Source organism: Elgaria multicarinata, chromosome 7 (assembly GCF_023053635.1).
Source record: "Elgaria multicarinata webbii isolate HBS135686 ecotype San Diego chromosome 7, rElgMul1.1.pri, whole genome shotgun sequence".
NCBI classification, from domain to species: domain Eukaryota; kingdom Metazoa; phylum Chordata; class Lepidosauria; order Squamata; family Anguidae; genus Elgaria; species Elgaria multicarinata.
In genome coordinates this window covers 86,109,342-86,130,118 of record NC_086177.1, presented here as the reverse complement: position 1 = coordinate 86,130,118, position 20,777 = coordinate 86,109,342, and the positions used below count along the sequence as shown (strand labels likewise).

Genomic DNA, 20,777 nt, shown 5'->3' with positions numbered 1-20,777 from the left:
TTAGTCCATTCCATCGGAAGGCTCCGAAAATTCCTCCACCTCCCCAAAGCCCCCAATATTCCCCAAACCACCTCTGCAGAGGAACGAACGTTCCTGGGAAAGTGGAGAAGGGATTTCAGCCTGGCCTTATTTTAGACACCTGTAGTGGAACTGGAGGAGCACAAGTCACAGGCAGGGATCTATCTAGAAAAGGAATTGAGAATAAAATTGCCGTGATCATACTGCCTTTATACAAATCTATGGTGTGGCTACACTTAGAATATTGGTCAACAACTGGCTGGCCACCGTGGGAACAGACTGCAGACTAGATGGACTCTTGGGCTGTTTCTACACCAGTCTGATAGTCCAGGCTGGTCACAGCTGAGTCCCTGTGCGTCCGAATGACGCACAGGGACTCCCAGGGGCACGGGTTTTCCCAGGGAGTAAGAAACCCTGGGAAAACCTGATTCTTCCTGCGGTCTCAGGATCGTCCAGGGACCATGGTAGGTGTGTGGCTGCCTGCCCCTGTTTCATCCCACCTTTTTGTGAGTAAACACGAGGATGCGGGAAACGGGCACAGGCCACGGAGCTCTTCGGGCACTTGTGCCCATCAGGGTTGGACTGGGGATTGGGATCAGAATAGTGCGAGATCCTCCCCTCCCTCCCTCCCTCCCGGAAGACCGGGGGGTGGTGTAGAAAGGGCCTTGGTCTGATCCAGCAGGACTCTTCTAATGAGGAGGCCAGAGAAAGAAGGGAAGGGAAGGCGATGGAGAAGTTTTGAAGGAATAACAGAGGAATTTCTTCTGGATATAGAAACAGATAACAAGACAGGCAAATAGTTTTGGTCACACAGTTCTGGAGTGAGGTAAGAGGACTGAGGTGTGAGAAGGCCAGAGAAGGCAAATAAAGGCAGGAGATGAGTCAGAGTTTTCACCAAGGGGACGGAAAGGAAGGGCTGTATTTTCTTGGTGCCATGACACAACTTGTCTTAGAAGCAATTTCAAAGTTACAAAGTTTATTTTTACTGAACGGTGATAAATTAAGTGCTCACCCCCCCCCCACAAAATGGTTTAACAGATTAACACACTCTTCTAATGTAATCAAGCCTTTTTTTCTTAAAGACTAATGGATTTAACATTTGTAGTTGGTTCTCTAAGTGCCAAGCAATTAAAACTGCTCTCTTGGCATGGTGTGATTCAACTTAATAGCTCCTAAAACTTGTCAGAAGTGCATACTCCTAACATATTGATATTTTCCAACAGAACAAGATGGAAGACTGGGTGGCTCATGGAAGCTGGAGAAATGCTGAAGAAAATAATCTACCTTTCTGTTGTGTTTGCAAAAAATAGGTTCCTAAGGCCACACATGCACATTTAAATACGTTGTAGCTTTTGCCCTGTTGGGTGGGGTGTGTGTGGAATTTTAGGGAGGGGGATTGGATGAGTGGGGGAAGCTTAATCCATCCTCTCCCAAAGAGCCACAATCCTTATCCTGTATGCGCTTACACGAAAGTAAAGGAAAATAGCAGGTTCAACTACACTAATGTGATCAGTAGAAAGTGTAGTTTGGCTCTGTACCTGGCTCTGGAGTGTTAGTATGATGTGTAGACTGGTCCACAGTTGGCAGCCAATGACAGCAATCTAATAACGGCCAGTCTTTCCATGGAGAATCCATGGCTTTCAAGGCATATTTGCCACAGTACACAGGAAGCCTCTGCATTCAATATGCACTTTGTAGGTGATCTTGGCTTTCCGATGCTTTAGTAAGTCAATGTAACGCTTCCAATCATTCAGAATTTAACTGGCCAATTCATAAAATGGTTTAGACAAGTCTTGCCCTTCTTCTTCTTGTGACTGATCGCTTATGGAATTACTTGCCTGTAGGATTTCTGGGAAGTCCCTTTGGTAAACAGCTCCTTTCGAATCACAAAATCAAGCTGTATTTTTAGCGTCTGTATTTTTAACACTAGTTGAAATGAAGGGCTTGGATCCAAAGATCCACAGGCAGGGTTCCGCTTGCGCAATGAGGATTTTCCAACTCCAGTTTTCTCACTTGCAGCCCCTTGCTCCTTCTGAAAAGAACCCCTGGAGGGTCAGGGGCCCTCCAGTAAGGTGTAGGATACAACATGGAGCTGAGTAGGGCTTGGTAGAAATCAGACACATGTCCAAGTAGGAGTTCTTTTGGCTTATGCAAGAGGAACTCTGGATCCAAGCCACTATTTGTAAAGGAAAACCCATGGATGTAAAAGGCAGAGAGATCTCTAAAGTGTCATCTTATGTAAAAAGAGAGATCTTATTCTGTGCTAGCCTGTTGCAGCAAAGTCAACAAAGAGTCTTGCAGCTCCCTAAAGAACGTCTTCAATTTGACATAAACTTTCATGATGAAGTGGACTCTAGTCCACAAAAGCTTTTACCATAATAAATGTGTTAGCTTTTAAGTTGCCATAAGGCTCTTACTTGTTTAATTGTTGACACAGAGTTGTTTGCGACAAATGCCATGCAATAAGCATCATTTTTTATAACTGTCATACTGCTCTTACTGCAGATGTACTTTCTGATTTCCATTTTTTTTAAAAAAATAGAATATTATAAACTATAACAATGCTAATTTTAAAGTCGGAAGCAGACTTGGGTTTCCCAAGTGTATTTACATCTTATTATTAAGATGTTTTAGGATGTTTTTAGGATGTTTTTTAGGATGTTTTTAACAATGTATATTATGTTTTAATTCAGTTTTATATATTTTATCATTTATTGTTGTTCCCTGCCTCGATCAAAATGGAGAGGCAGGTAAGAATTTTTTTTATTATTATTATTATCATTATTATTATTTACTTATTTTTATACATACACGCACGCACACACACGGAGTGCATCCAGCATCTTCTTTCCATGGGTCGAAGGGCTCCTCCCATCTGTGAAAGACTTCCAGTTTGGCAGAGCATTTCTACTGGGGGAACTGGGGAGGAAACTATCTTTATCACTTCACCCTCCTCAGACGTCCCCTGGTAAAATTAGCACAAATTGCCCCTCCCCCTTCTATATAGATATTTCTGGAAGCTTTATTCAAGGAAAAGAGTAGATTTATGGGTCATTACACTCCAGCTGTGGCAATACATTCAATGCTACAAACATTCAGCTTTATGCTTTTTAATTTCAAAGCTAATTACTCATGAAATAGTACCAACACCCCACCTCGTCCTCATGTCTAGGTGGCCATGAACATTTCCATTCATAAATGGTAACAATTAGTTTGCTCAGTGCTATGTTTTTTGCTGTCGTTGGGAGGAATGTCTGCAACTTTCAAAGGATGTCCATAATTCACACAAGATCCTCATTTAAACTTTTACAAAACCATTGGATATATGCCCATTTATTTGGTTAACTTAGTAAGACAACAAAGTCCAAAAAAATGACAACATTTTTCAGTAAACAGTGTCTGGAAATAAAACTGCTCTTCCCGTAACCCACGTGACTGAGTTTGTTTAGGAAATGGGAGGTAAAGTTCTAGCCCTGCAGAAAACTAAATTGGACAGCTGTACTAGATGAAAGGTTGAATTTATAATCTCCGGGGTTAATATAGGCTCATTACATACATATATACAAATTCTTGTGGAAGCTGCTTTGGAGAACGGCACAGACCTGCAGTCTGCTGGAACAGACATCACCTCACCACAAAATCCTTCACTTTCAAGATACTAGAAAATTCTAGCTTTCTTTCCAGCTTAAAAACCCCAAACACAAATCAAAGGTGGTAAAAAATGCGGGGTGGCAAGCTGACTTTTAAAATTAGAGCTTTTCTATTAAGGTGAGGTTTTCTGGATAAATATTTTTGCCTTTAAAAGCAAATATTTCTGGATTATATAGTCCTCTAGTAAAAGAAGGTGAGGACGCCTCTATGTTACCGATAATAATACCAGTACAGCTTCCTGGTTTTTGAGGGCCCATGGGAAAGGCTGCCTAATAGGCCCTCATCCTCAGTGAGTCGTCATCATCATCATCATCATCATCATCATCATCATCATCATCATTATCTGCCACTGCTACTACTTGTTTGCTTGACAGTCAGAGAACCAGTGAGCAAGTAGGCCATGACATCTGATGCTCCTCTTTCTCAGCACCAGAGCTTGAGAGACACGAACAAGTAGATTGAAATGAAGAGGAAGAACAACTCCTGGGGGCTCTCATCAGTGGGCCCCAGCTGGGGTGTGGGCCCTCGGCAGGTGCCCAACCATAACTACCCTTGACGCCATCCCTGAAAAACACAAAGGCTATAATCCAGCCAGTTTGAGTACATCTGAAGCCGCCTTTAGATGTTCTTCCTCCCACAATTGACAGCTGTATGAACGAGAGTGTAGCGCTGCGCTGGCTGACTCCACCACTGCATCTCTGCCTGCCCCCAACTTCACACCGTGTCCACACATTGTAACGGGAGAGCCAGAGCATGTGCGTAGGCTCGGTGTGGCTTCTTAAAGGGAAATGAAAGGGAAAGCCTTCCCGTGTTTGGCAGGCCTCCCCATTGCAGGCATTCCTCAAAGTGTGTGTATCAATTGGATGGGGCTGATAGAGGGTGAAATGACACAGGTGGGGCTAGCTAGCATAGTCCCCCTCTTCCCCTCCCACAATTGATACTCATGTAAAGGGAAATGGCTGAAGGGGGCTTCCCAGTGATTTTAATGGGAAAAATTAAGCCTGTGTAAAACTCTCTCCCACTGAAAGTAATGGAGCTTAACACAACACTCCTATACATGTCTATGTAGAACAGGGGTGGGCAACCTTTTTGGGCCCCTGCAAAACCCATCATGGGCTTGTGGTCAGTGGGATGGCACTGGGTGGGCCCAGGTCATGCACACATTCATACACCAGTCTTAGAAGAAAATCCCAGTGAGTTTGTAGGTAGAGGATTGCAGTCCCATTAAGTAAGAGGGTTCCATTGGGTAAGTCCCATTGGGTCCCTTTGAGTAAGTGAGTATGAGATTGCTGTGTAAAAGTGCTGTATTTTAATTGGGTCATGCCCTTAGTATTTTTTATATAGCACTTATGCTCAAATCACCTCACATTCATTATCTCAGGAATCCTTACAACAATCATGTAAGGTAGCCCAGTATTGTGCTTATAGGCTGAAGCTGAGAGAAAGAAAGGCTCTAAGCAATTTCATGCTGAGTTGAGATTTTAATCAAGAACTTCCTACCTCACAGCTTACCACCTTAATGGCAATACTATACAACAGTAGTTAAAATAAGGTCAGTGGTAATACAAGCAATAATGTGACAAATACTATTATGGGGACACACACACACACACACACACACTCCATGGTGCAAATATGACGAAGAGAAAGGGAAGAAGGTGGAAACTGAATGAGTGGAGCATCTTGAAAATACAATGTATAACAACATTGTATTTCTGAATTGGCAACTGAGATTTAGCTCAGATGCCAATTCGGAAAACATTCCGATTCACATCCAAGTGAGTTGGAGGCTGCCCAGTTTGACTTGGGAGGCCAAATCTGAATCTCCCATTGAGTATCATTCGAAATCAACAAATTGCTTTATTTATTTTTTCTGTTTGTAATATATATATATTGTAGGCTAAGTTGCACTTCATGAGGGGGTGAATGGTACCAAATTTCGGGCACGCAAGTGCAGGGCTTTTCATGCTAGCCTTTAAATATTATTGCTGTTGTTAAGAGTGAATGGTTTTACCAACCAAGGCTCTCCAATCCCCATGATGAAGTATTACATTGTGCGACTGTTCCACTGTTCAGCTGCCTGTGGGTAAGCCACAAGTAGAGCACGCGTGAAATAGCACCCTTCTGATCTTATTCCTCATCAGCTGGTGTACATAGGCATATTGTTTCTTTCTAAACTTGCATAGGGTTCCGCTCTTGGATACTTACAGTGCAATTCTGTGCATGGCTATTTTCAATGCTGAAAACAGCATTGTTTTCAGTGGGGCTTATTCCCAGGTAAGTGTGTATAGAATTGTAGCGTAAATGCTGTATCACTAAAGTGCAGGACCTTTCATGTGCACCTTTAAAAATAGTATTTATGCCTTGCCATTATGTGGACCTCTTTTTTTAAAAAAACTCTAGTTCAGAATTCCTCAACCTGGTGCAATCCAGATGTTGGAGACTACAACTCCCAGCATTCCTGACCATTGGCCATAATGGCTAGGGCTGATGAGGGTTGAAGTCCAAAACATCTGGAGGGCACCAGGTTGGAGAAGCCTGGCCTAGTTGTTTAAAAGTGAAGTAAAGGAGGCAATTTATGTTTAGTAATTTTACAGAAAGGGTTGAAAATGTCATGACTGTACTAGGTTTTGATGATCCTGACCTAAAACATTTTACTTGGTCATTTGCAGGAATTGTTGCAGAACATGAATTCCTTTCGATTACTGTTTGATGTTCCAGGTTAAATAAGCAGGCCTTGGACTTCAGTTGTTGCTGGACAAACACCCCAAACATCCTCTCCCCACCTGATAAAATGTCAGTGTAGGCTGGTGACTTGTATTTCAGTGGGGGCTGTGACTCCACTCTGAGTTTCAGTCAGAACCAGTCAGAACTTTAAAGGAGCTATGCAAAGTGCTGAACCCTATCCCCAAAATGGCTGTAGCCTAATTTTGGTGGCGGCGGAGGGGGAGTTGTTGTAATGCTATTGTTAAATAACTGGGAGTCAGAAATCATTGGTGATTTGCTGCAATTCACTCATAGATCTACCAGTAGATCCTACTCTACTTTTTGTCCATCACTGCTCTACACCACCTGAGGAGAGCAGGTTACTATAGGTGGCATAGGGAAGGCCACATGGCACACATTGCTCTGTTCTCCTATAGTAGAGAATGCCCAAGGAGGAACAGTTTCTACTGCTGCCCCAGGCATCTTCTACCTGAGTTAGTCGCTTCATTGTGCCTGATGGTAGGGCCAGCTCTGGCTGGAAACAAGGATGAAGAGGAATTCTTTCCACACTTTGGATGTCTCTATCAGGAGGATCCAGGAAACTGAAACTTCAGAGCAGTGGCTGTAGATTACCAGGAACTCCAGGAACTCTTGGAAGTCCATGTAACCATTTCCCTAGACATTGGAGAAGTACTATGAGCCAGACAAGGCCAATGGGAAATCCAAATGGAGGGCCCCAACTTTCTAAAGGCCTGCATAAATCACTGCATCTAGTGAGTTCCACCTCCCTAGGCTATCTGCCAGTATGTGGTATCTTGACTAGAGTGTTGGACATTAGGCTGCACCTCTAAGAAAGGATGGGATAAAAATGTAATAAATAAACACCACTGTGAGAAGTTGTAATGACTCCTTCCAAAGAATCCTGATCCCCTTCTTTTATCTATTAAGTAGTAGCCGTTTAACTCAGAGATGGGAACAGCTGCATATGCCTCCTCTTCCCTCTGCTGGTGAAGGGGGATGTAGCCATTTCAACAGGATTAAGCTAAAAAGAGACACAGGCTCCGTAGAAGGGGTGAATCAAAGGTCATGAGGCTATTGTGCCTTTCCGCTACAAAAAAAAAAGGGGTTCTTGTGGAAAGAGGAGTTGCTCAGCATTAATAGCTTCATTCATACCACAGTGAACTATTCACCTTTAACATTATCAAATTCTCCGCAGTACTTTAAGCGAAGTCATTATGAGCAGGCAGAGACAGGGACTGGAAGTTGGGGCCAATGGGATGCAATGTGCAAGGTGTGTTAGTGATGCTTTTCTCAGACAGCCTTAGATTGACATCTGTTTGTACCATCTCAAAATAATGTGAAAGGGGTGCAGATTCTGCACCTCCACAGTTTGTCAACCATTAGCATTTTTCTTCCTTTTCAGAAAAAATAAAATAAAATGGGAAGAAAAACTTAATTCAAGAGGCATTCATCTCGCTGAGTTTAGCTTGGAAAAGTAAACATATTATGACGCTACTGAGTCAAATCTTTGGTCTGTCTTGCTGGCAGTGACTCTCCAAGTTCTCAGAAGCAGAGGCCCTTCCTAGCCCTGCTTGATGATGACCCTTATAAGTGGAAATGCTAGGATTGAGCAGGGATTTTCTCCATGTAAACCATCACTGAGTTGTGGTCTATCCCCAATGTCTTGTGCTTTTTCCCATCCTAGGCATTGCCCTCCCATTCGGCTATCAGAACCTTTATGTCTTTTTTATGTCTTCCCTTCTTCACATTTCCCTCCTTCCTTGGTCAGCCCAAGAGATTTTGCTTCCTGAGGCACAGCAGCAAATGTCCCCCCCCCCTCAAGTCAGGGGGCATAATACTCAAAGGCAGCCAAATAATTTCAGTACATGATGCAGAAAATCCCACAAGCACCTCTCCCTATCCCTGACAAATAGAAATACAATGAAAACAAAGGAAATAAGTAACATGCATTTTTATGACATCCAAAATCTGCTGTCTGAGGCATCCACCTCACTTTGCCTAAAGGTAGTGCTGGCCCTCCTTCCTTTTTTCCTTCCTTCCTTCCTTGACATGTCACAAAAATCATGTTTCGAGGGACTAGTTAAGGAGACCTTTGCTTTTGACCTGGTAGGACCATAAGCCCTATTAGGGACCCAGCAAGAGCATCTAGGACTAGCCTTGCCCTTGCAATGACACCACATATCCCAGCTACACCTTCAATTGATGTGTGATCAGTGTCAGACTAAAGATGGCTGCTTCTACTTGTGTACAGTTGAGGGTTTCTCTCCTTATGAAGGAAACCGTACCTGAGCAGAAGCGGTCCTCTTAATCCGTCAGCCAGGGCCATGGTTGGTGAGTATGTTGTCGTTGTGGGGGGTGGAGTTAGCCCCATGTATTCCTGCTGGCCCCTTCATATATTTGGTATCCACACGTGCTACAGCTGCTTCTCAATCCCAACAAAATGCCTCAGGTTTTCTATGGTAGCCTTGTGTCCTCTTTTACAGAGGCAGTTCTCTACTAGAAAGGACAGTCCTCTACTGGAAAGGACCAGCAGAGGACTGTCCTAAACTTTCAAAGTGTCCTCCATTTGAAGGGCTGCCCGGTCCAAGTCCAGTTTAAAGATAAAGAACCATTAAAAGGAAAAGCAGAGGCCTTGAAGTCACCCATCTCAGCAACTGGGCTGCAGACTGACCAAGGCACGCGGGCCACCTAGTCACAGTCTTCCACACTATGGTGAGATGTATATTTCTATTTAACTGTGCATCTACACATATAAATTAGCATATGCAAACTTTATGTAAATTGGCACCCTGTTTTCTCCTCTTTTTTTGACTATTCACAAGTGGCCACCTTAAATGGCAATTAAAGGATAAATCTAGCACTTCATGAAAAAGATGGAGTAAGCTGTATATATGGCCAGACTGTGGTCTTGTAGGCAGCCCTCCTCCATGAAATTACAGTTCAGTTCAGGGCTCATTTGAGCAAAGCCAAGAGAATGGGCTCCCTTTTCTTGCGCCTACTGCCTTGTTTACTTGCTGTGAATATGGGAATGTTTGTCTAGCTGGAGTCCCAGCATGCCTTTCCTACCAGGAACACCAAGCAAGCAAGAGTGTTTTGCAGCTGCATGTAAAACATCATGTTCTCATCAGACGCTCTCAATAGAGTCTGTTGGTTAGAACATATGCAGAGTAACAGAACTGTTTTGTGTGCAACTGAAGTTCAGGAATAAAAGACAAATTGGAGGAAATTGTTTGAGGAAGATTTCCCTATAATGAAGCCATGTCTCATAGGGCTGACAATCTACACAAATCAAAAGGCCATCAGCTTTAATTGACTCTATTTTATGCGAGTGCATTTGGTTTGCATTTACTAGAAAGGAAAAGACCACCCATATGTACACATTGCAAGTTAAAATTAAGAACAGAATATTGTTTGTACTTTTATGAAAAGATCATCCGATTATAAAGAGATCTTCAGCTATTCAGAAAGAATTGGGTCACTGAAAAAGGCTCAGTGTGTTTACTGTTGAGCAGACTCAATTGGGTTTGAGTGAATTCTACTAATTTGCGACATGATTCAGAACTGGGCTTGGCAAACCAAGGTGTTTTCAAAAAATATCTGAAAATAGTTCATTTCCTCCTAAGCCTGGCTCCAAAATTTGCACTGCCTTTGGCACTCTTGGTGACAACATTGAGAATACAACAAGGCCTGGATGTCTCCTCGATATCAATGCATCCTCCATCCCCCCTCAGCCTCTTCCCGTTACCCAAACAATTACTTTCCTTCAACCCCCAGACACCTCCATTCCTGCCCTAGTAGCCTAGTAGTATATAAGCAGAAAGCCTATATACACCAGTCGCTGGGAAACATGGGTAGGAGGGTGCTATTGCACCATCTCTTGCTTGTAGGTTCCTAGACAACTGCTGTGGACTAGATGGATTCTTGGTATGATCCAGAATGGCTTTTATTATGTTCGTATGATCACATTTCAGTATTATTTGTAGGTGGACCCTTGGTATGATCCAGAATGGCTTTTATTATGTTCGTATGATCACATTTCAGTATTATTTGTAGGTTTCTGTATGTCTTTGACTATGAGTATATGAGCTTCTCTGCATAAGCAATTTATTGCATGCTCATGACTGGCCACTCATGGATGTTTGTGGGTCCTTTCTATGATGCTGTCAACCTCCGGATCTTAAAAATCCCCTTATACCTGTTTTGCTTCTCTGTTGAGTATTGTTAAGGATAGAGCCATTATTGCAATTGGCTGTAGTCTGAGACTTGTACCAGCCAGAGTGGAAGTGGATTCCAGTGGCAAAAAGTGGTTTCAAGCCTTGGGGTTTGCTCTGGTGAGACACAGGGTAGGGATAACAGCCCCCTCCCATGTTGGGGGTTGGGGGTGGCCACATCTTGCAGGAATTTACAGAATTTGCTGGAAGGGGATGCAGCTAAATAGGCATAGCAGACCCTTCCCCCCCCCCCACACACACACTACGAGCTTCTTCAGACAAGCGTTTTAAAGCCTTCTTATGACTGGCCACTCACAGATCTTTGTGGGTCATTTTGACGATGCCATGTACCTCATGTGTGTCCTGCTCATCCCTGCTCCTCCTGCCATTTTTTCGTTACAAAATAATCTTCATTAAATGTGACTGTTCTGAGCTGTAATGTTATTTTCCGCGATTTCCTGCCATGTGCAGGACAGGCTTCGCTATAAAATGGCCACTAGAGTATGCTGTCCCACTAAACTGAATGAGCCATGTGGTTGCTTCTCTTCCTGCTCTCTTCTTCCATTTAATTGCAGCTCGTTGCAGAAGCAGAAGAGATGCAGCTTCAGAGACAACGGGAAGGAAACGTAATTTCCCCCCATCTGAAGGAGCTCTACAGCATCCAGAGAAGAGCTGTGAGGAACCCTTCATATTCCCCCTACCCTTGGCAGCCTTTAACCAGCTTTAGGGCTTGTTAAAAAACACATCCTTGCTGAATTGTGCTGGGGCCGGGGCCCAGATGTTGCAGAACCTAGCAAGGGGGGTTAGCCAAAGGAAGTAATTTCTAGGGTGAAGAATGGGGGCAGATTCTACCAAGTTAATGTGTGTTAACCACCACATTATAAAGAGGTTTACTTGGAAAGCAAAACACATTGATTTGAGTGGAGTTGATGTCCAAGTAAGCATGGTTAGCCTATAATCCCAGGTGCACATTTCTTTGGGAATAGGTTCCAATGAACTCAATGGGGCTTGCTTCTGAGTAGCCATATATAGGCTTGCAGTGTTAGGCTTTGATTTTGTGCAGGATTACTCTGAAGTGAAATTAATGGCATTTTTTCTAGTAAGTATATATATTTGTCTAGTAAGTCCATTTTGTCTTTGACCCTATACACATTGACCCAGGAGTATGAGTAACATTACGTTGTTCAGGAATGAGCAGCTGTGGTGGGGGTGACAAAAATGTACCTTGCTTAGGGTGCCAAAATACCTTGAGATGGCCCTGCCTGTCTGCAATTTGTCCTGTTTTGTCCACTCATGCTTGCAAATCCTGCCCCTAAAATAAAATGTTTTCAAGTTTGTGATTTTCCCATTGTAGTCAATTGTGAAGTCATCTGAAGTTTCAGAAAATGAACAGAAGCCGGTTTCTTCTTTGGAACTGAACTGAAACGCAATGTCAGTCTAAACTCTGAACCAAGGAAATTTGCTCTTTGAAGTGAATTCCAAAACAAATATTTTTTTTCTGTTCACCCCCTCAGAAAATAGTATCCAAAGTAAAGGAAAACAGCTGAAAGTAGAATAAATCCAGAAAATCATGGCTAAAGTGTCTCCATTGTAGCTATACAAAAAGGAGAGGCTAGGCTGTCCATGTCGGGAGAGGAAGAGAAGGAGGATTTAAACACTGGAAACATAAGCTACCTGGTTTAACACAGCAAGGAAGTGAATTATAAGAGAACTAAATTCCCAAGATTGAATGCGTGACCAAAATAGTTCTTATTTCTTCTCCTCCCTCTCTCTCTCTCTCTCTCTCTCTCTCTCTCTCACACACACACACACACACACAAATATAAACAAAATTTGCACCAAAGTAGCAGAGTAAATTTTCACAAAAATATTTAAATAAAATTGATGAAGTGTCAACACTTCACGGTTTGTTTAAATTGGATGTGACTATGGAAGCTGTTGCAGTGCGTACAATTAGCTGTTGCAGTATTACATACTGGAAGTATTCCTTGGCCTGCTGTCGTCTCACAGCTGAGTGGTATGCAAACCGCTCCAAGATGTTCAAAGCCTGTTCTTTTGAACATGGTGCTATTCGTAGCAACACGAGCCCTTTGAGAAGGGTTGGCTCTCTCAGTACGCAAAGTGACATATTTCCCGCATTGTTTATTGAGTTGTGAAGGCCACACTCACTCTTGCTTGCATGGGGTGGCCTTGGAGAGGAGTGAGGCCACCGTGTGTGATTCTATGCTGAACCTCTTTCAGCTCAAGGGCTGAATTCTGTTTTGGAAATGCTGCCAGGGGCCACATTCCCATGGTGAGTCAGGGCTGAAGGCAAAAGGGTCAGGGGTAAAAAATACCAGCATGTTAAAGCTCTTTCTGCTGGGAACTAAGCCTTAGGGGAAGAGTTTCAACCATCTAGAATGGAGGGGGAAAGTGCTTAGGAAATTTATTATGTTTAACATTTTATAAATACCACAAATAAATAAATACGGTGCTGAACCCTATCCCCAAAATAGGTTCAGCACCCTGGATAGCTCCTGTAGAATTATGGTTAGTTCTGACTGAAACCTAGAATGGGCAGCCCCAATGAAATTGGACCCATCAGTATCCACTTGCTTCAGTGGTAGGATGCCTGCTTTGCATGTGGAAAATCCTAGTTGGATTCCCCAGTATCTCTCAGTAGGGTTTAGAAAGAACAATAGAATCATAGAATAGCGGAGTCGGAAGGGTACTATAAGGCCATCGGGGTCCAACCCTCTGCTCAATGTAGTAATCCCCATTAAAGCCTACCTGACAGGTGGCTATCTAGCTACAACTTGAATGCCTCTAGTGTGGGAGAGCCCACCACCTCCCTCGGTCATTGGTTCCATTGTAATACTGCTCTAGCAGTCAGGATGTTTTTCCTAACATCCAGCTGGAATCTGGCTTACTGTAAGTTGAGCCCATTATTGTGACAACCTTTCAAGTATTTGAAGAGTGCTACATGTCTCCCCTCAATCTTCTCAAGGCTAAACATTTATTTATTTATTTATTTAAAACATTTATATCCAGCTCTATATCAATAAGATCTCAGGGCGGCCCAGTTCTTTCAGTCTCTCCTCGTAGGTGGGCAATTCAGTCTCTCCTCGTAGGAGGGCAATCTTCATTGCCCTCCTCTGAACCCCTTCCAGCTTGTCTGCATCTTTCTTGAGGCGTGGTGCCCAGAACTGGACACAATCCTGCCTGAAACCCTGGGGAGCTCCTGTCAGTCAGTGTCAACAATAGTGGCCTAGATGGAACAATGGCTTTACTCAGTATAAGATAGCTTTCTACATCCCTGAGTTTATGAGTTGTATTTCCCTGGCCAGCTATTTAATGTGAATAAGGGAAGAGAAAAGACTGCATTTCCAGGTTTTATATATATTTGGTTCGCATTAGTTCTCCCCTTCTGTTTAAGCAGAGGGAATGTCCTGCTATTTTAATCCACTGCTCTAGGAAAGATAATTATAAATTCTAAAGCCTAAAAGAAGATTGTAGGCATATAGCCAACACATCATTGAAAACTTTTTAAAAACAAAGCTCAAGCATATATTTATAGCCAAGCTTCTGTAGGTTATCCTTGAGGTAGGTACACATACTTAGTTTCTGATAAAGAGCTGTTCAAGAAAGATGTTGTCGAACGCTGGTCTGCCACAGAAAGAGACAAGTAAGGGGAAAAGGGGGGATGGGTATGACAACTCGGCAGATGTCAAAACTCAGGAAACTCACCTGGTATTCCATCTTGTATCCAGTAATTAATGTCTGTTCCTCCACCGTTTTCAAAAACGTTGGTAATGTTGATGGGCTTCAGCAGTTTCATGACCTCCTTAATGACATTACGAGCCTTATCACTGCCTTTGAAAGCCAGGCCGGTGGGCATGAATGTTCCCTCGTCGGACTCCATGACCACGTCAAAGTTGGAGATGTTCACCTGAAAAACAAAGTAGAGAGCCATTCAAAATCATGGGCTTCCAAAGGGTCATTCAGAAAGCACTTCATGGGCTCCTCTTCACCTAAGGGTGTAGCAGGAGGGAGGGGGGAGGATCGCGGACTTACCTGATTCTATGATCTTCCCCAGAGTCTATATGGCCACACAACATCCCGGAAGGGAAGATGGACATCACGGGCACCATTTTCTTTTTTGAAGAGGAGCTGGTCACATGGCAAAAAACTAAGTAACTCCCCGCCAAACTCCGTGGCCAACCCCCTGCCATCTAAGTGATGGCAAATATGCTGCCCCCACCCCCATGGGGAGGCCACACCACTCCAGCCGCGGTCCTCAGGATTGTCCCAGGACCACAGAAAAACCAGGAAATTTGTGGTTGCATATATCCCAGGGAAAGTCTCTGGTCATCCTTGGTGGACCCCAGGATCCCCTGTGCATCATTTGGATGCAAAGGGATGACCTAGAGATGACCCCAGGATATAGGCATGGTATAGACATGCTCATTGTTTCTAATCGTTTTACATCCTGGTCTACCAGGGAGTTAGACAGGAAATTTGTCCAAAGCCACCAACATCCACTGTTTGTAACAGAATGCCCTCCCCAGAGTGATCTGCCTGGTGCCTACTTCGTTATCCTTCTGATACCAAGCAAATACTTATTTATTCTCACAGGCTTTTAAATATCATGGAATCATAGAACAGTAGAGTTGGAAGGGGCCTATAAGGCCATCGAGTCCAGCCCCTTGTTCATTGCAGGAATCTACCTTAAAGCATCCCTGACAGATGGCTGTCCTCTTGAATGCCTCTAGTGTGGGAGAGCCCACGACCTCCCTAGGTAACTGGTTCAATTGTCGTATTGCTCTAACAGTCTGGAAGATTTTCCTGATGTCCAGCCGGAATCTGGCTTCCTGTAACTTGAGACCATTATTCCATATCCCGTATATCCCATTATTCTGTATATTTCCACTGCTATCTTCTGTTTTAAAGTAGTTTTAAAATGGTAATATTTTTAGATCAGCATGTTGTTCATGCTTGTTATATTTTCAGCTCTGCTGCTTTTAATGGACTGTTTTATTATACCACATTTTGACTTGATGTCTATTGATTGTTCGCTTTTACTTGTGCTTGGCAGTACATCACTCTGAAAGATATTTGCTATAGGGTGATGGGCAGAACAATCTTATGGGGCACGGCAGTCTGAGCTAGAGGTACTGCCTTCTTCTATGCCCTGCCAGGCTCACACCAGCCAGGCAGAGGGGATTGGGGCACATTTCAACCACCACCCCCGGTCACCACTTTACTTTCCCTATATCTCCAAATTTTGTAATGGAGTTCTCCAATCAAACAATATGTATGCAGATGCACACAAAAATGCACTTAGTGAAAATAACATTCAGACTGCATCATATTAGGAAAATAGCTTGCAAAAATGTGCATGTTGTGTCTAGGCAAAATTGCATACAAAATGCACGCATAAATGCGTACGCATGATCATATGAACTTTTTTAAAAAAGTTTTCAAATATCGGGATTAACCACTTAGAGGTTTTTTTATTATATTAAGCAGTATATAAGTATTACAAATAGATAAATAAAATAAACTGAATTTAAGATTGGAAAATTGAGAAACTGAGAATGACAGATTTATCCATCCCTAGGTAAAACTAATGTTATCTAGATCAGCAGCCCTTTGCCTTTTCAGGTCATGTACAATATGCCTATCATCATTTATTAAACAAACACTGAGATATAATTAAATACTTAGTGCATAGCTCTTCCAAGTTCTACAGAAACATTAATTAAACCAGCCACCCAATAATATTGTGAGGCAAGTAGTTATAACCGAATTGAAGCGCTCCATCATGGAAGAATAGGCTCTGCTGAATTCTGTGGTCCCTTTGAGACAGTATTTTGAAGATTGGGTTTAGGTGTTTCATTTTCTTTCATTCTTTTCTTTCTGACCACCCAAGCAGCTACATTCAATTGAAAAAAAAGGAAGTAAGGAAGGAACACAATGAGCTACCTTCTGCTTCACTGTGCTGTCGTAGCTATACATTAGACCTGGCTTAGGGGGTCCCAGAACTTGCTTCACTTACCAGCACAAGGACCATTTTATGGTTGGCTGTGAGATCATGGGAGTTGAAGTCCAACACATCTGAAGGACACCATGTTGGGAAAGACTGTTCTAGGCCAGGGTTGGGGATCCTGTGGCCCTCCATATATTGTTGGACTACAACTCCCATTGTTTCTCACCACTGGCTATGCTGGCTAGGGCTGATGGGAGTTGGAGTCCAACAACAATTGGAAGAACACAGGTCCCCCTCCGGTGCTCTAGGGCAATGGTCTAAGTTCCACCAGTAATTCATTCCATTTGTTTTAATTTTTATTTATTTACAATATTTCTATACTGCTCCCCATCCAAAGATTTCAGAGCGGTGAAGAACCAAAAAAATAAAAATAAAAGAATGAAAACACCATATTAAATTTACATTTTTAAAAGAACAAAGTTCTGACAAAACCACGGCCAGTCATTCAGGGAAAGCTTCCTGGAACAACAACATTTTCAAGAGGTGATGGAAGCAATACAATGTTGGCATCTGCCTGTCCTCCCAAGGCAGGGAATTCCATAGGAAGGGGGCCACCACACTGAAGGCTCTTCTCCTGGTGGATTCCAATGAGTGTGTCCAGAAAGTGGGCTCTATTCCATTTGCCTACCAAGTCACAGTACTTCAGGTGTGATGGCAATTTATTTATTTGTAGTATTGTTATAAATATTTTATATTTTATATAAACAAGGCAGATAAAATAATAATAATAATAATAATAATAATAATAATAATAATAATAATATACAAAAACAGTAATAACAACAATCCAAGAGAACATTAAAACAGCAATATAAAATGAATAAATAGGCCAGGGTCATTCTATGAAGACTTCTGCATAAACATTTTAAAAGCAGCTTCAGTTCAGCAACCCCAAAATACCATTAAGAAAAAAACTACCTAAAACAAATGGACTTTTAAAGCCCACCTTAAGACTCATAGTGCCAGGGCCACATCACCATCCCAATGGCTGGATTGTGCACCTGCTGAAGTTTCCAAATAGTCTTCAAGGGCAGCACCAAGTCAAATGCATTATAGTAGTCAAGACTAGATGTAATCAGTGCATGGCTAACTGAGGCCAGGTTCAATTATCTAAATATTATCGCAGCTGAATTACCAACCCAGACTGCTAAAGGTCATTCCTCCAAGCCACCAACGCCACCTATGCTTCCACAGTAACAACCAAGTCTTCTTTCAGATGAACTCCCAAGTTGTAAACCTGGTTCTTCAGAGGAAGTGCAACCCCCATCCAAGACTGGTTACATACTTCCATCCAGTCTGGTCACTTTTCTTATGTACTATATCTTGATTTCAGCTTGTTTTCTCTGATCTAGCCCCAAACCTTCTCCATACACCTGTTCAAGAGTTCCACAGCTTTCCTGGCACTAGCAAATGGAAAAGACAGGTAGAGCTACTAATTGCACCACAGGCCAACCCTCTAGACTTCCCTCAACAGTTTCATGTACATTTGAGGTACTTCATAGGATGGTCCTAGCAGTAGGCAAAGTGAGGTGGCTGCCTCAGGCAGCAGATGTCACAGGTTGGGGAGCAGAGGTGACATGTTGGAGGCTAAGCAACCTGCTCTGCACCTCCTAACCTAGCTGCTAACCTCAAGTGACGTGAAAGATGCTGTCCCATCACCTTTGTTGATTCAACTGTCAGTCTGATTGGCTTCTGATCATGAAATGGGGGAAGCACCATCTTGTACTTCACCTCAAACAGCATAATGTCTTGGGCTGGACCTAGCCAAAAGCCATGGGGTGATACAGAAGTCCCCCCGCCACAACGTTCTGGGACTGATCCTCCAGGAAGGACCAGAGCCACCACAACACCTATGTCCAACCCATGAAGATCGCCCAGAAGGACACAATAATTGATGGTTCTGAAAGCAGCTGAGAGGTTCAGAAGAACCAATAGGGTTGCATTCACAGGATTAGGGATTTCAAAGTATTTCATGCATGACAAATCTAGTTGTTGTCCATTTAGCATCAATGTGCTGAGAAGACACTGTTGTTTGTTTATGACAGTGGAAATCACATACAGCCCCAAAGCTATAATAATTTTTTTACCTAGTCAACAGGAAATGAATGGCTTTCGGCAGGAATGTCACAAAATCAATAGTGATCTTTTTCCAAGAAGGATGGAATCTTAAGAATCTAGGTTTGAACTGTACAATATAATCACATTTTAATACAAATGCTTGGGGTACATTCCAATCATTGGGATAACCTGAAATGTATATAAACAAGAGAGTTGTATACATAGGAAGGACTGCCCAGGCCTGACTCTGATGGGAGATGACAACCATACTTAGCATCTGTAATCATCCCATAAGTGCTTTAGGGCAGATGCAGAAAGAAGGTAGACTGGGATATACTGGGAGACGTCTATGTGATTTGCTGCAGATCAACAAGGATATCTGACTCCCAATTATTTCACAGCAGCAGCAGCAGCAAAAAGGCCTTTTCTTTCCGAATTAGGCTGCTCTAATTAGACATCTAGGGTAAAAACAAGGAGAGGATTTATGCATGGAACGACTGCATGCTCCATTCTGGCAGCTAGAACAAATTCCTGAGCTGAGCATGTGCTCAGAGGTATCCCATTTCTTGTTCTATGTATATGTCCACCATTGACTCCAGGTTTTGGAGGGTGCTTGGGCAAAGCATCCCGCAATGGCTCCTCCCTCAGTGAGTACCTTCTCATCAGCATTGCTACTAGCTGCAATTGCTCCTCCTCATTGCTACCACTTGCTTGCTTGACAGGTAGAGAACCAGTAAGCAAGTAGACAGTGGCATCTATTGCTCTGCCTCCTCACCATCAATTTTGACTGGGCCAGAGTAAGGTGGGTGAACAAACTGGTTGTAATGGTGAAGAGGAGGAAGAACTCCAGAGAACTCTTGTCAGTGGGGCCAAGCTGTAGAGTGGACATTTGGCCATGCCTGCTTTCGAGACTGCGCCTGGCCATGTCTACCCACCTGGTCCACTATTGTGTACCTGTCTTCCATTGTTGGATTTTGGGATTTGAGTAGAAAGTAGATCCTGGAAACCTGAAGTCTGCCCACCTTTACTTTAGAATAGTTTAGTACATAAACTTAAAAATCAAGGCAGTAAGGTAGATTGGGATTATTCTCTCCCAAGAGTGGAGGACTGCAGCTAACGCTCTGTGTGTGTGTGTGTGTGTGTGTGTGTGTGTGTGTGTGTGTGTGTGAGAGAGAGAGAGAGAGAGAGAGAGAGAGAGAGAGAGAGAGAGAGAGAGAGAGGTCTACTTAAAGCCATGCAACAATCCTTAAGGCCTCTCAAAATTCCCCAGCCTATTTATGGCCAGAAAAATTAGGAGGGCAATTTCACCGGATTTTTGAAGGATGAGAAGAAATTCTACCTGTTTCTCAGGGATGCAGCTCACCATTAGCAGTGACATGATCACATCGTCTTTCTTTTCTTCTCCCTAAGAGTTTTTCAATATTCCTCTGCAAGTGATCAGTCATACTTCTGGAAGAGCACATGTGGTGTAGTGGCTAAAGTGTCGGACAGGAAGTCAGGAGATCCGGGTTCTAGTCCCCACTTGGGCATGGAAACCCACTGGGGGACTTTGGGCCAGTCACAGACTCTCAGTCCAACCTACCTCACAGGGTTGTTGTTGTGAGGATAAAATGGAAAGAAGGAGGATTATGTATGTTGCCTTGGGTTCCTTGGAGGAAAAAAGGTGGGATATAAATGCAAATAATAATAATAATAATAATAATAATAATAATAATAATAATAATGTCTCTCCCGATGACTTGCTAGGTGGGGAGAAAACAGGAGAGAAGTAGTGGCCCTGCCCACTTTGGGCTTTAGCCCCACTCACTGCTGGCATGGGACCACCCATCAGATGTACTCCAAGGGAATGCAGATTCCGCACTTCCCTGTGCAGATTGGAACCTCTTTATCCACCACCTTTGACATTTCCTAAATGTTCTGACACAAAATGGAATTTTGTTAGAAAAATACATTTAGAAATCTGTGGTAAAAATATGCATTTAAATGAAAAATTTAATAATGGTTTTTCTCCCAGATTAATGTAAAAATCAGAAAGAATGGGCAAACATATGCAGAAGTGGCAAAGAGCAGTATGCTATGTGCAT

The 20,777-nt window shown here is 42.9% G+C and overlaps 1 protein-coding gene across 1 annotated transcript in view; it reads right to left on the bottom strand.

Moving 5' to 3' along the window:
• Positions 1-20,777, bottom strand: part of CPQ (carboxypeptidase Q) — a 216,888-nt gene that overhangs the window by 39,268 nt on the left and 156,843 nt on the right. The window contains exon 7 of the mRNA XM_063130980.1: positions 14,334-14,535. Within this exon, the coding sequence (XP_062987050.1) occupies positions 14,334-14,535 (202 nt within the window). The remainder of the gene's footprint in view (positions 1-14,333; positions 14,536-20,777) is intronic.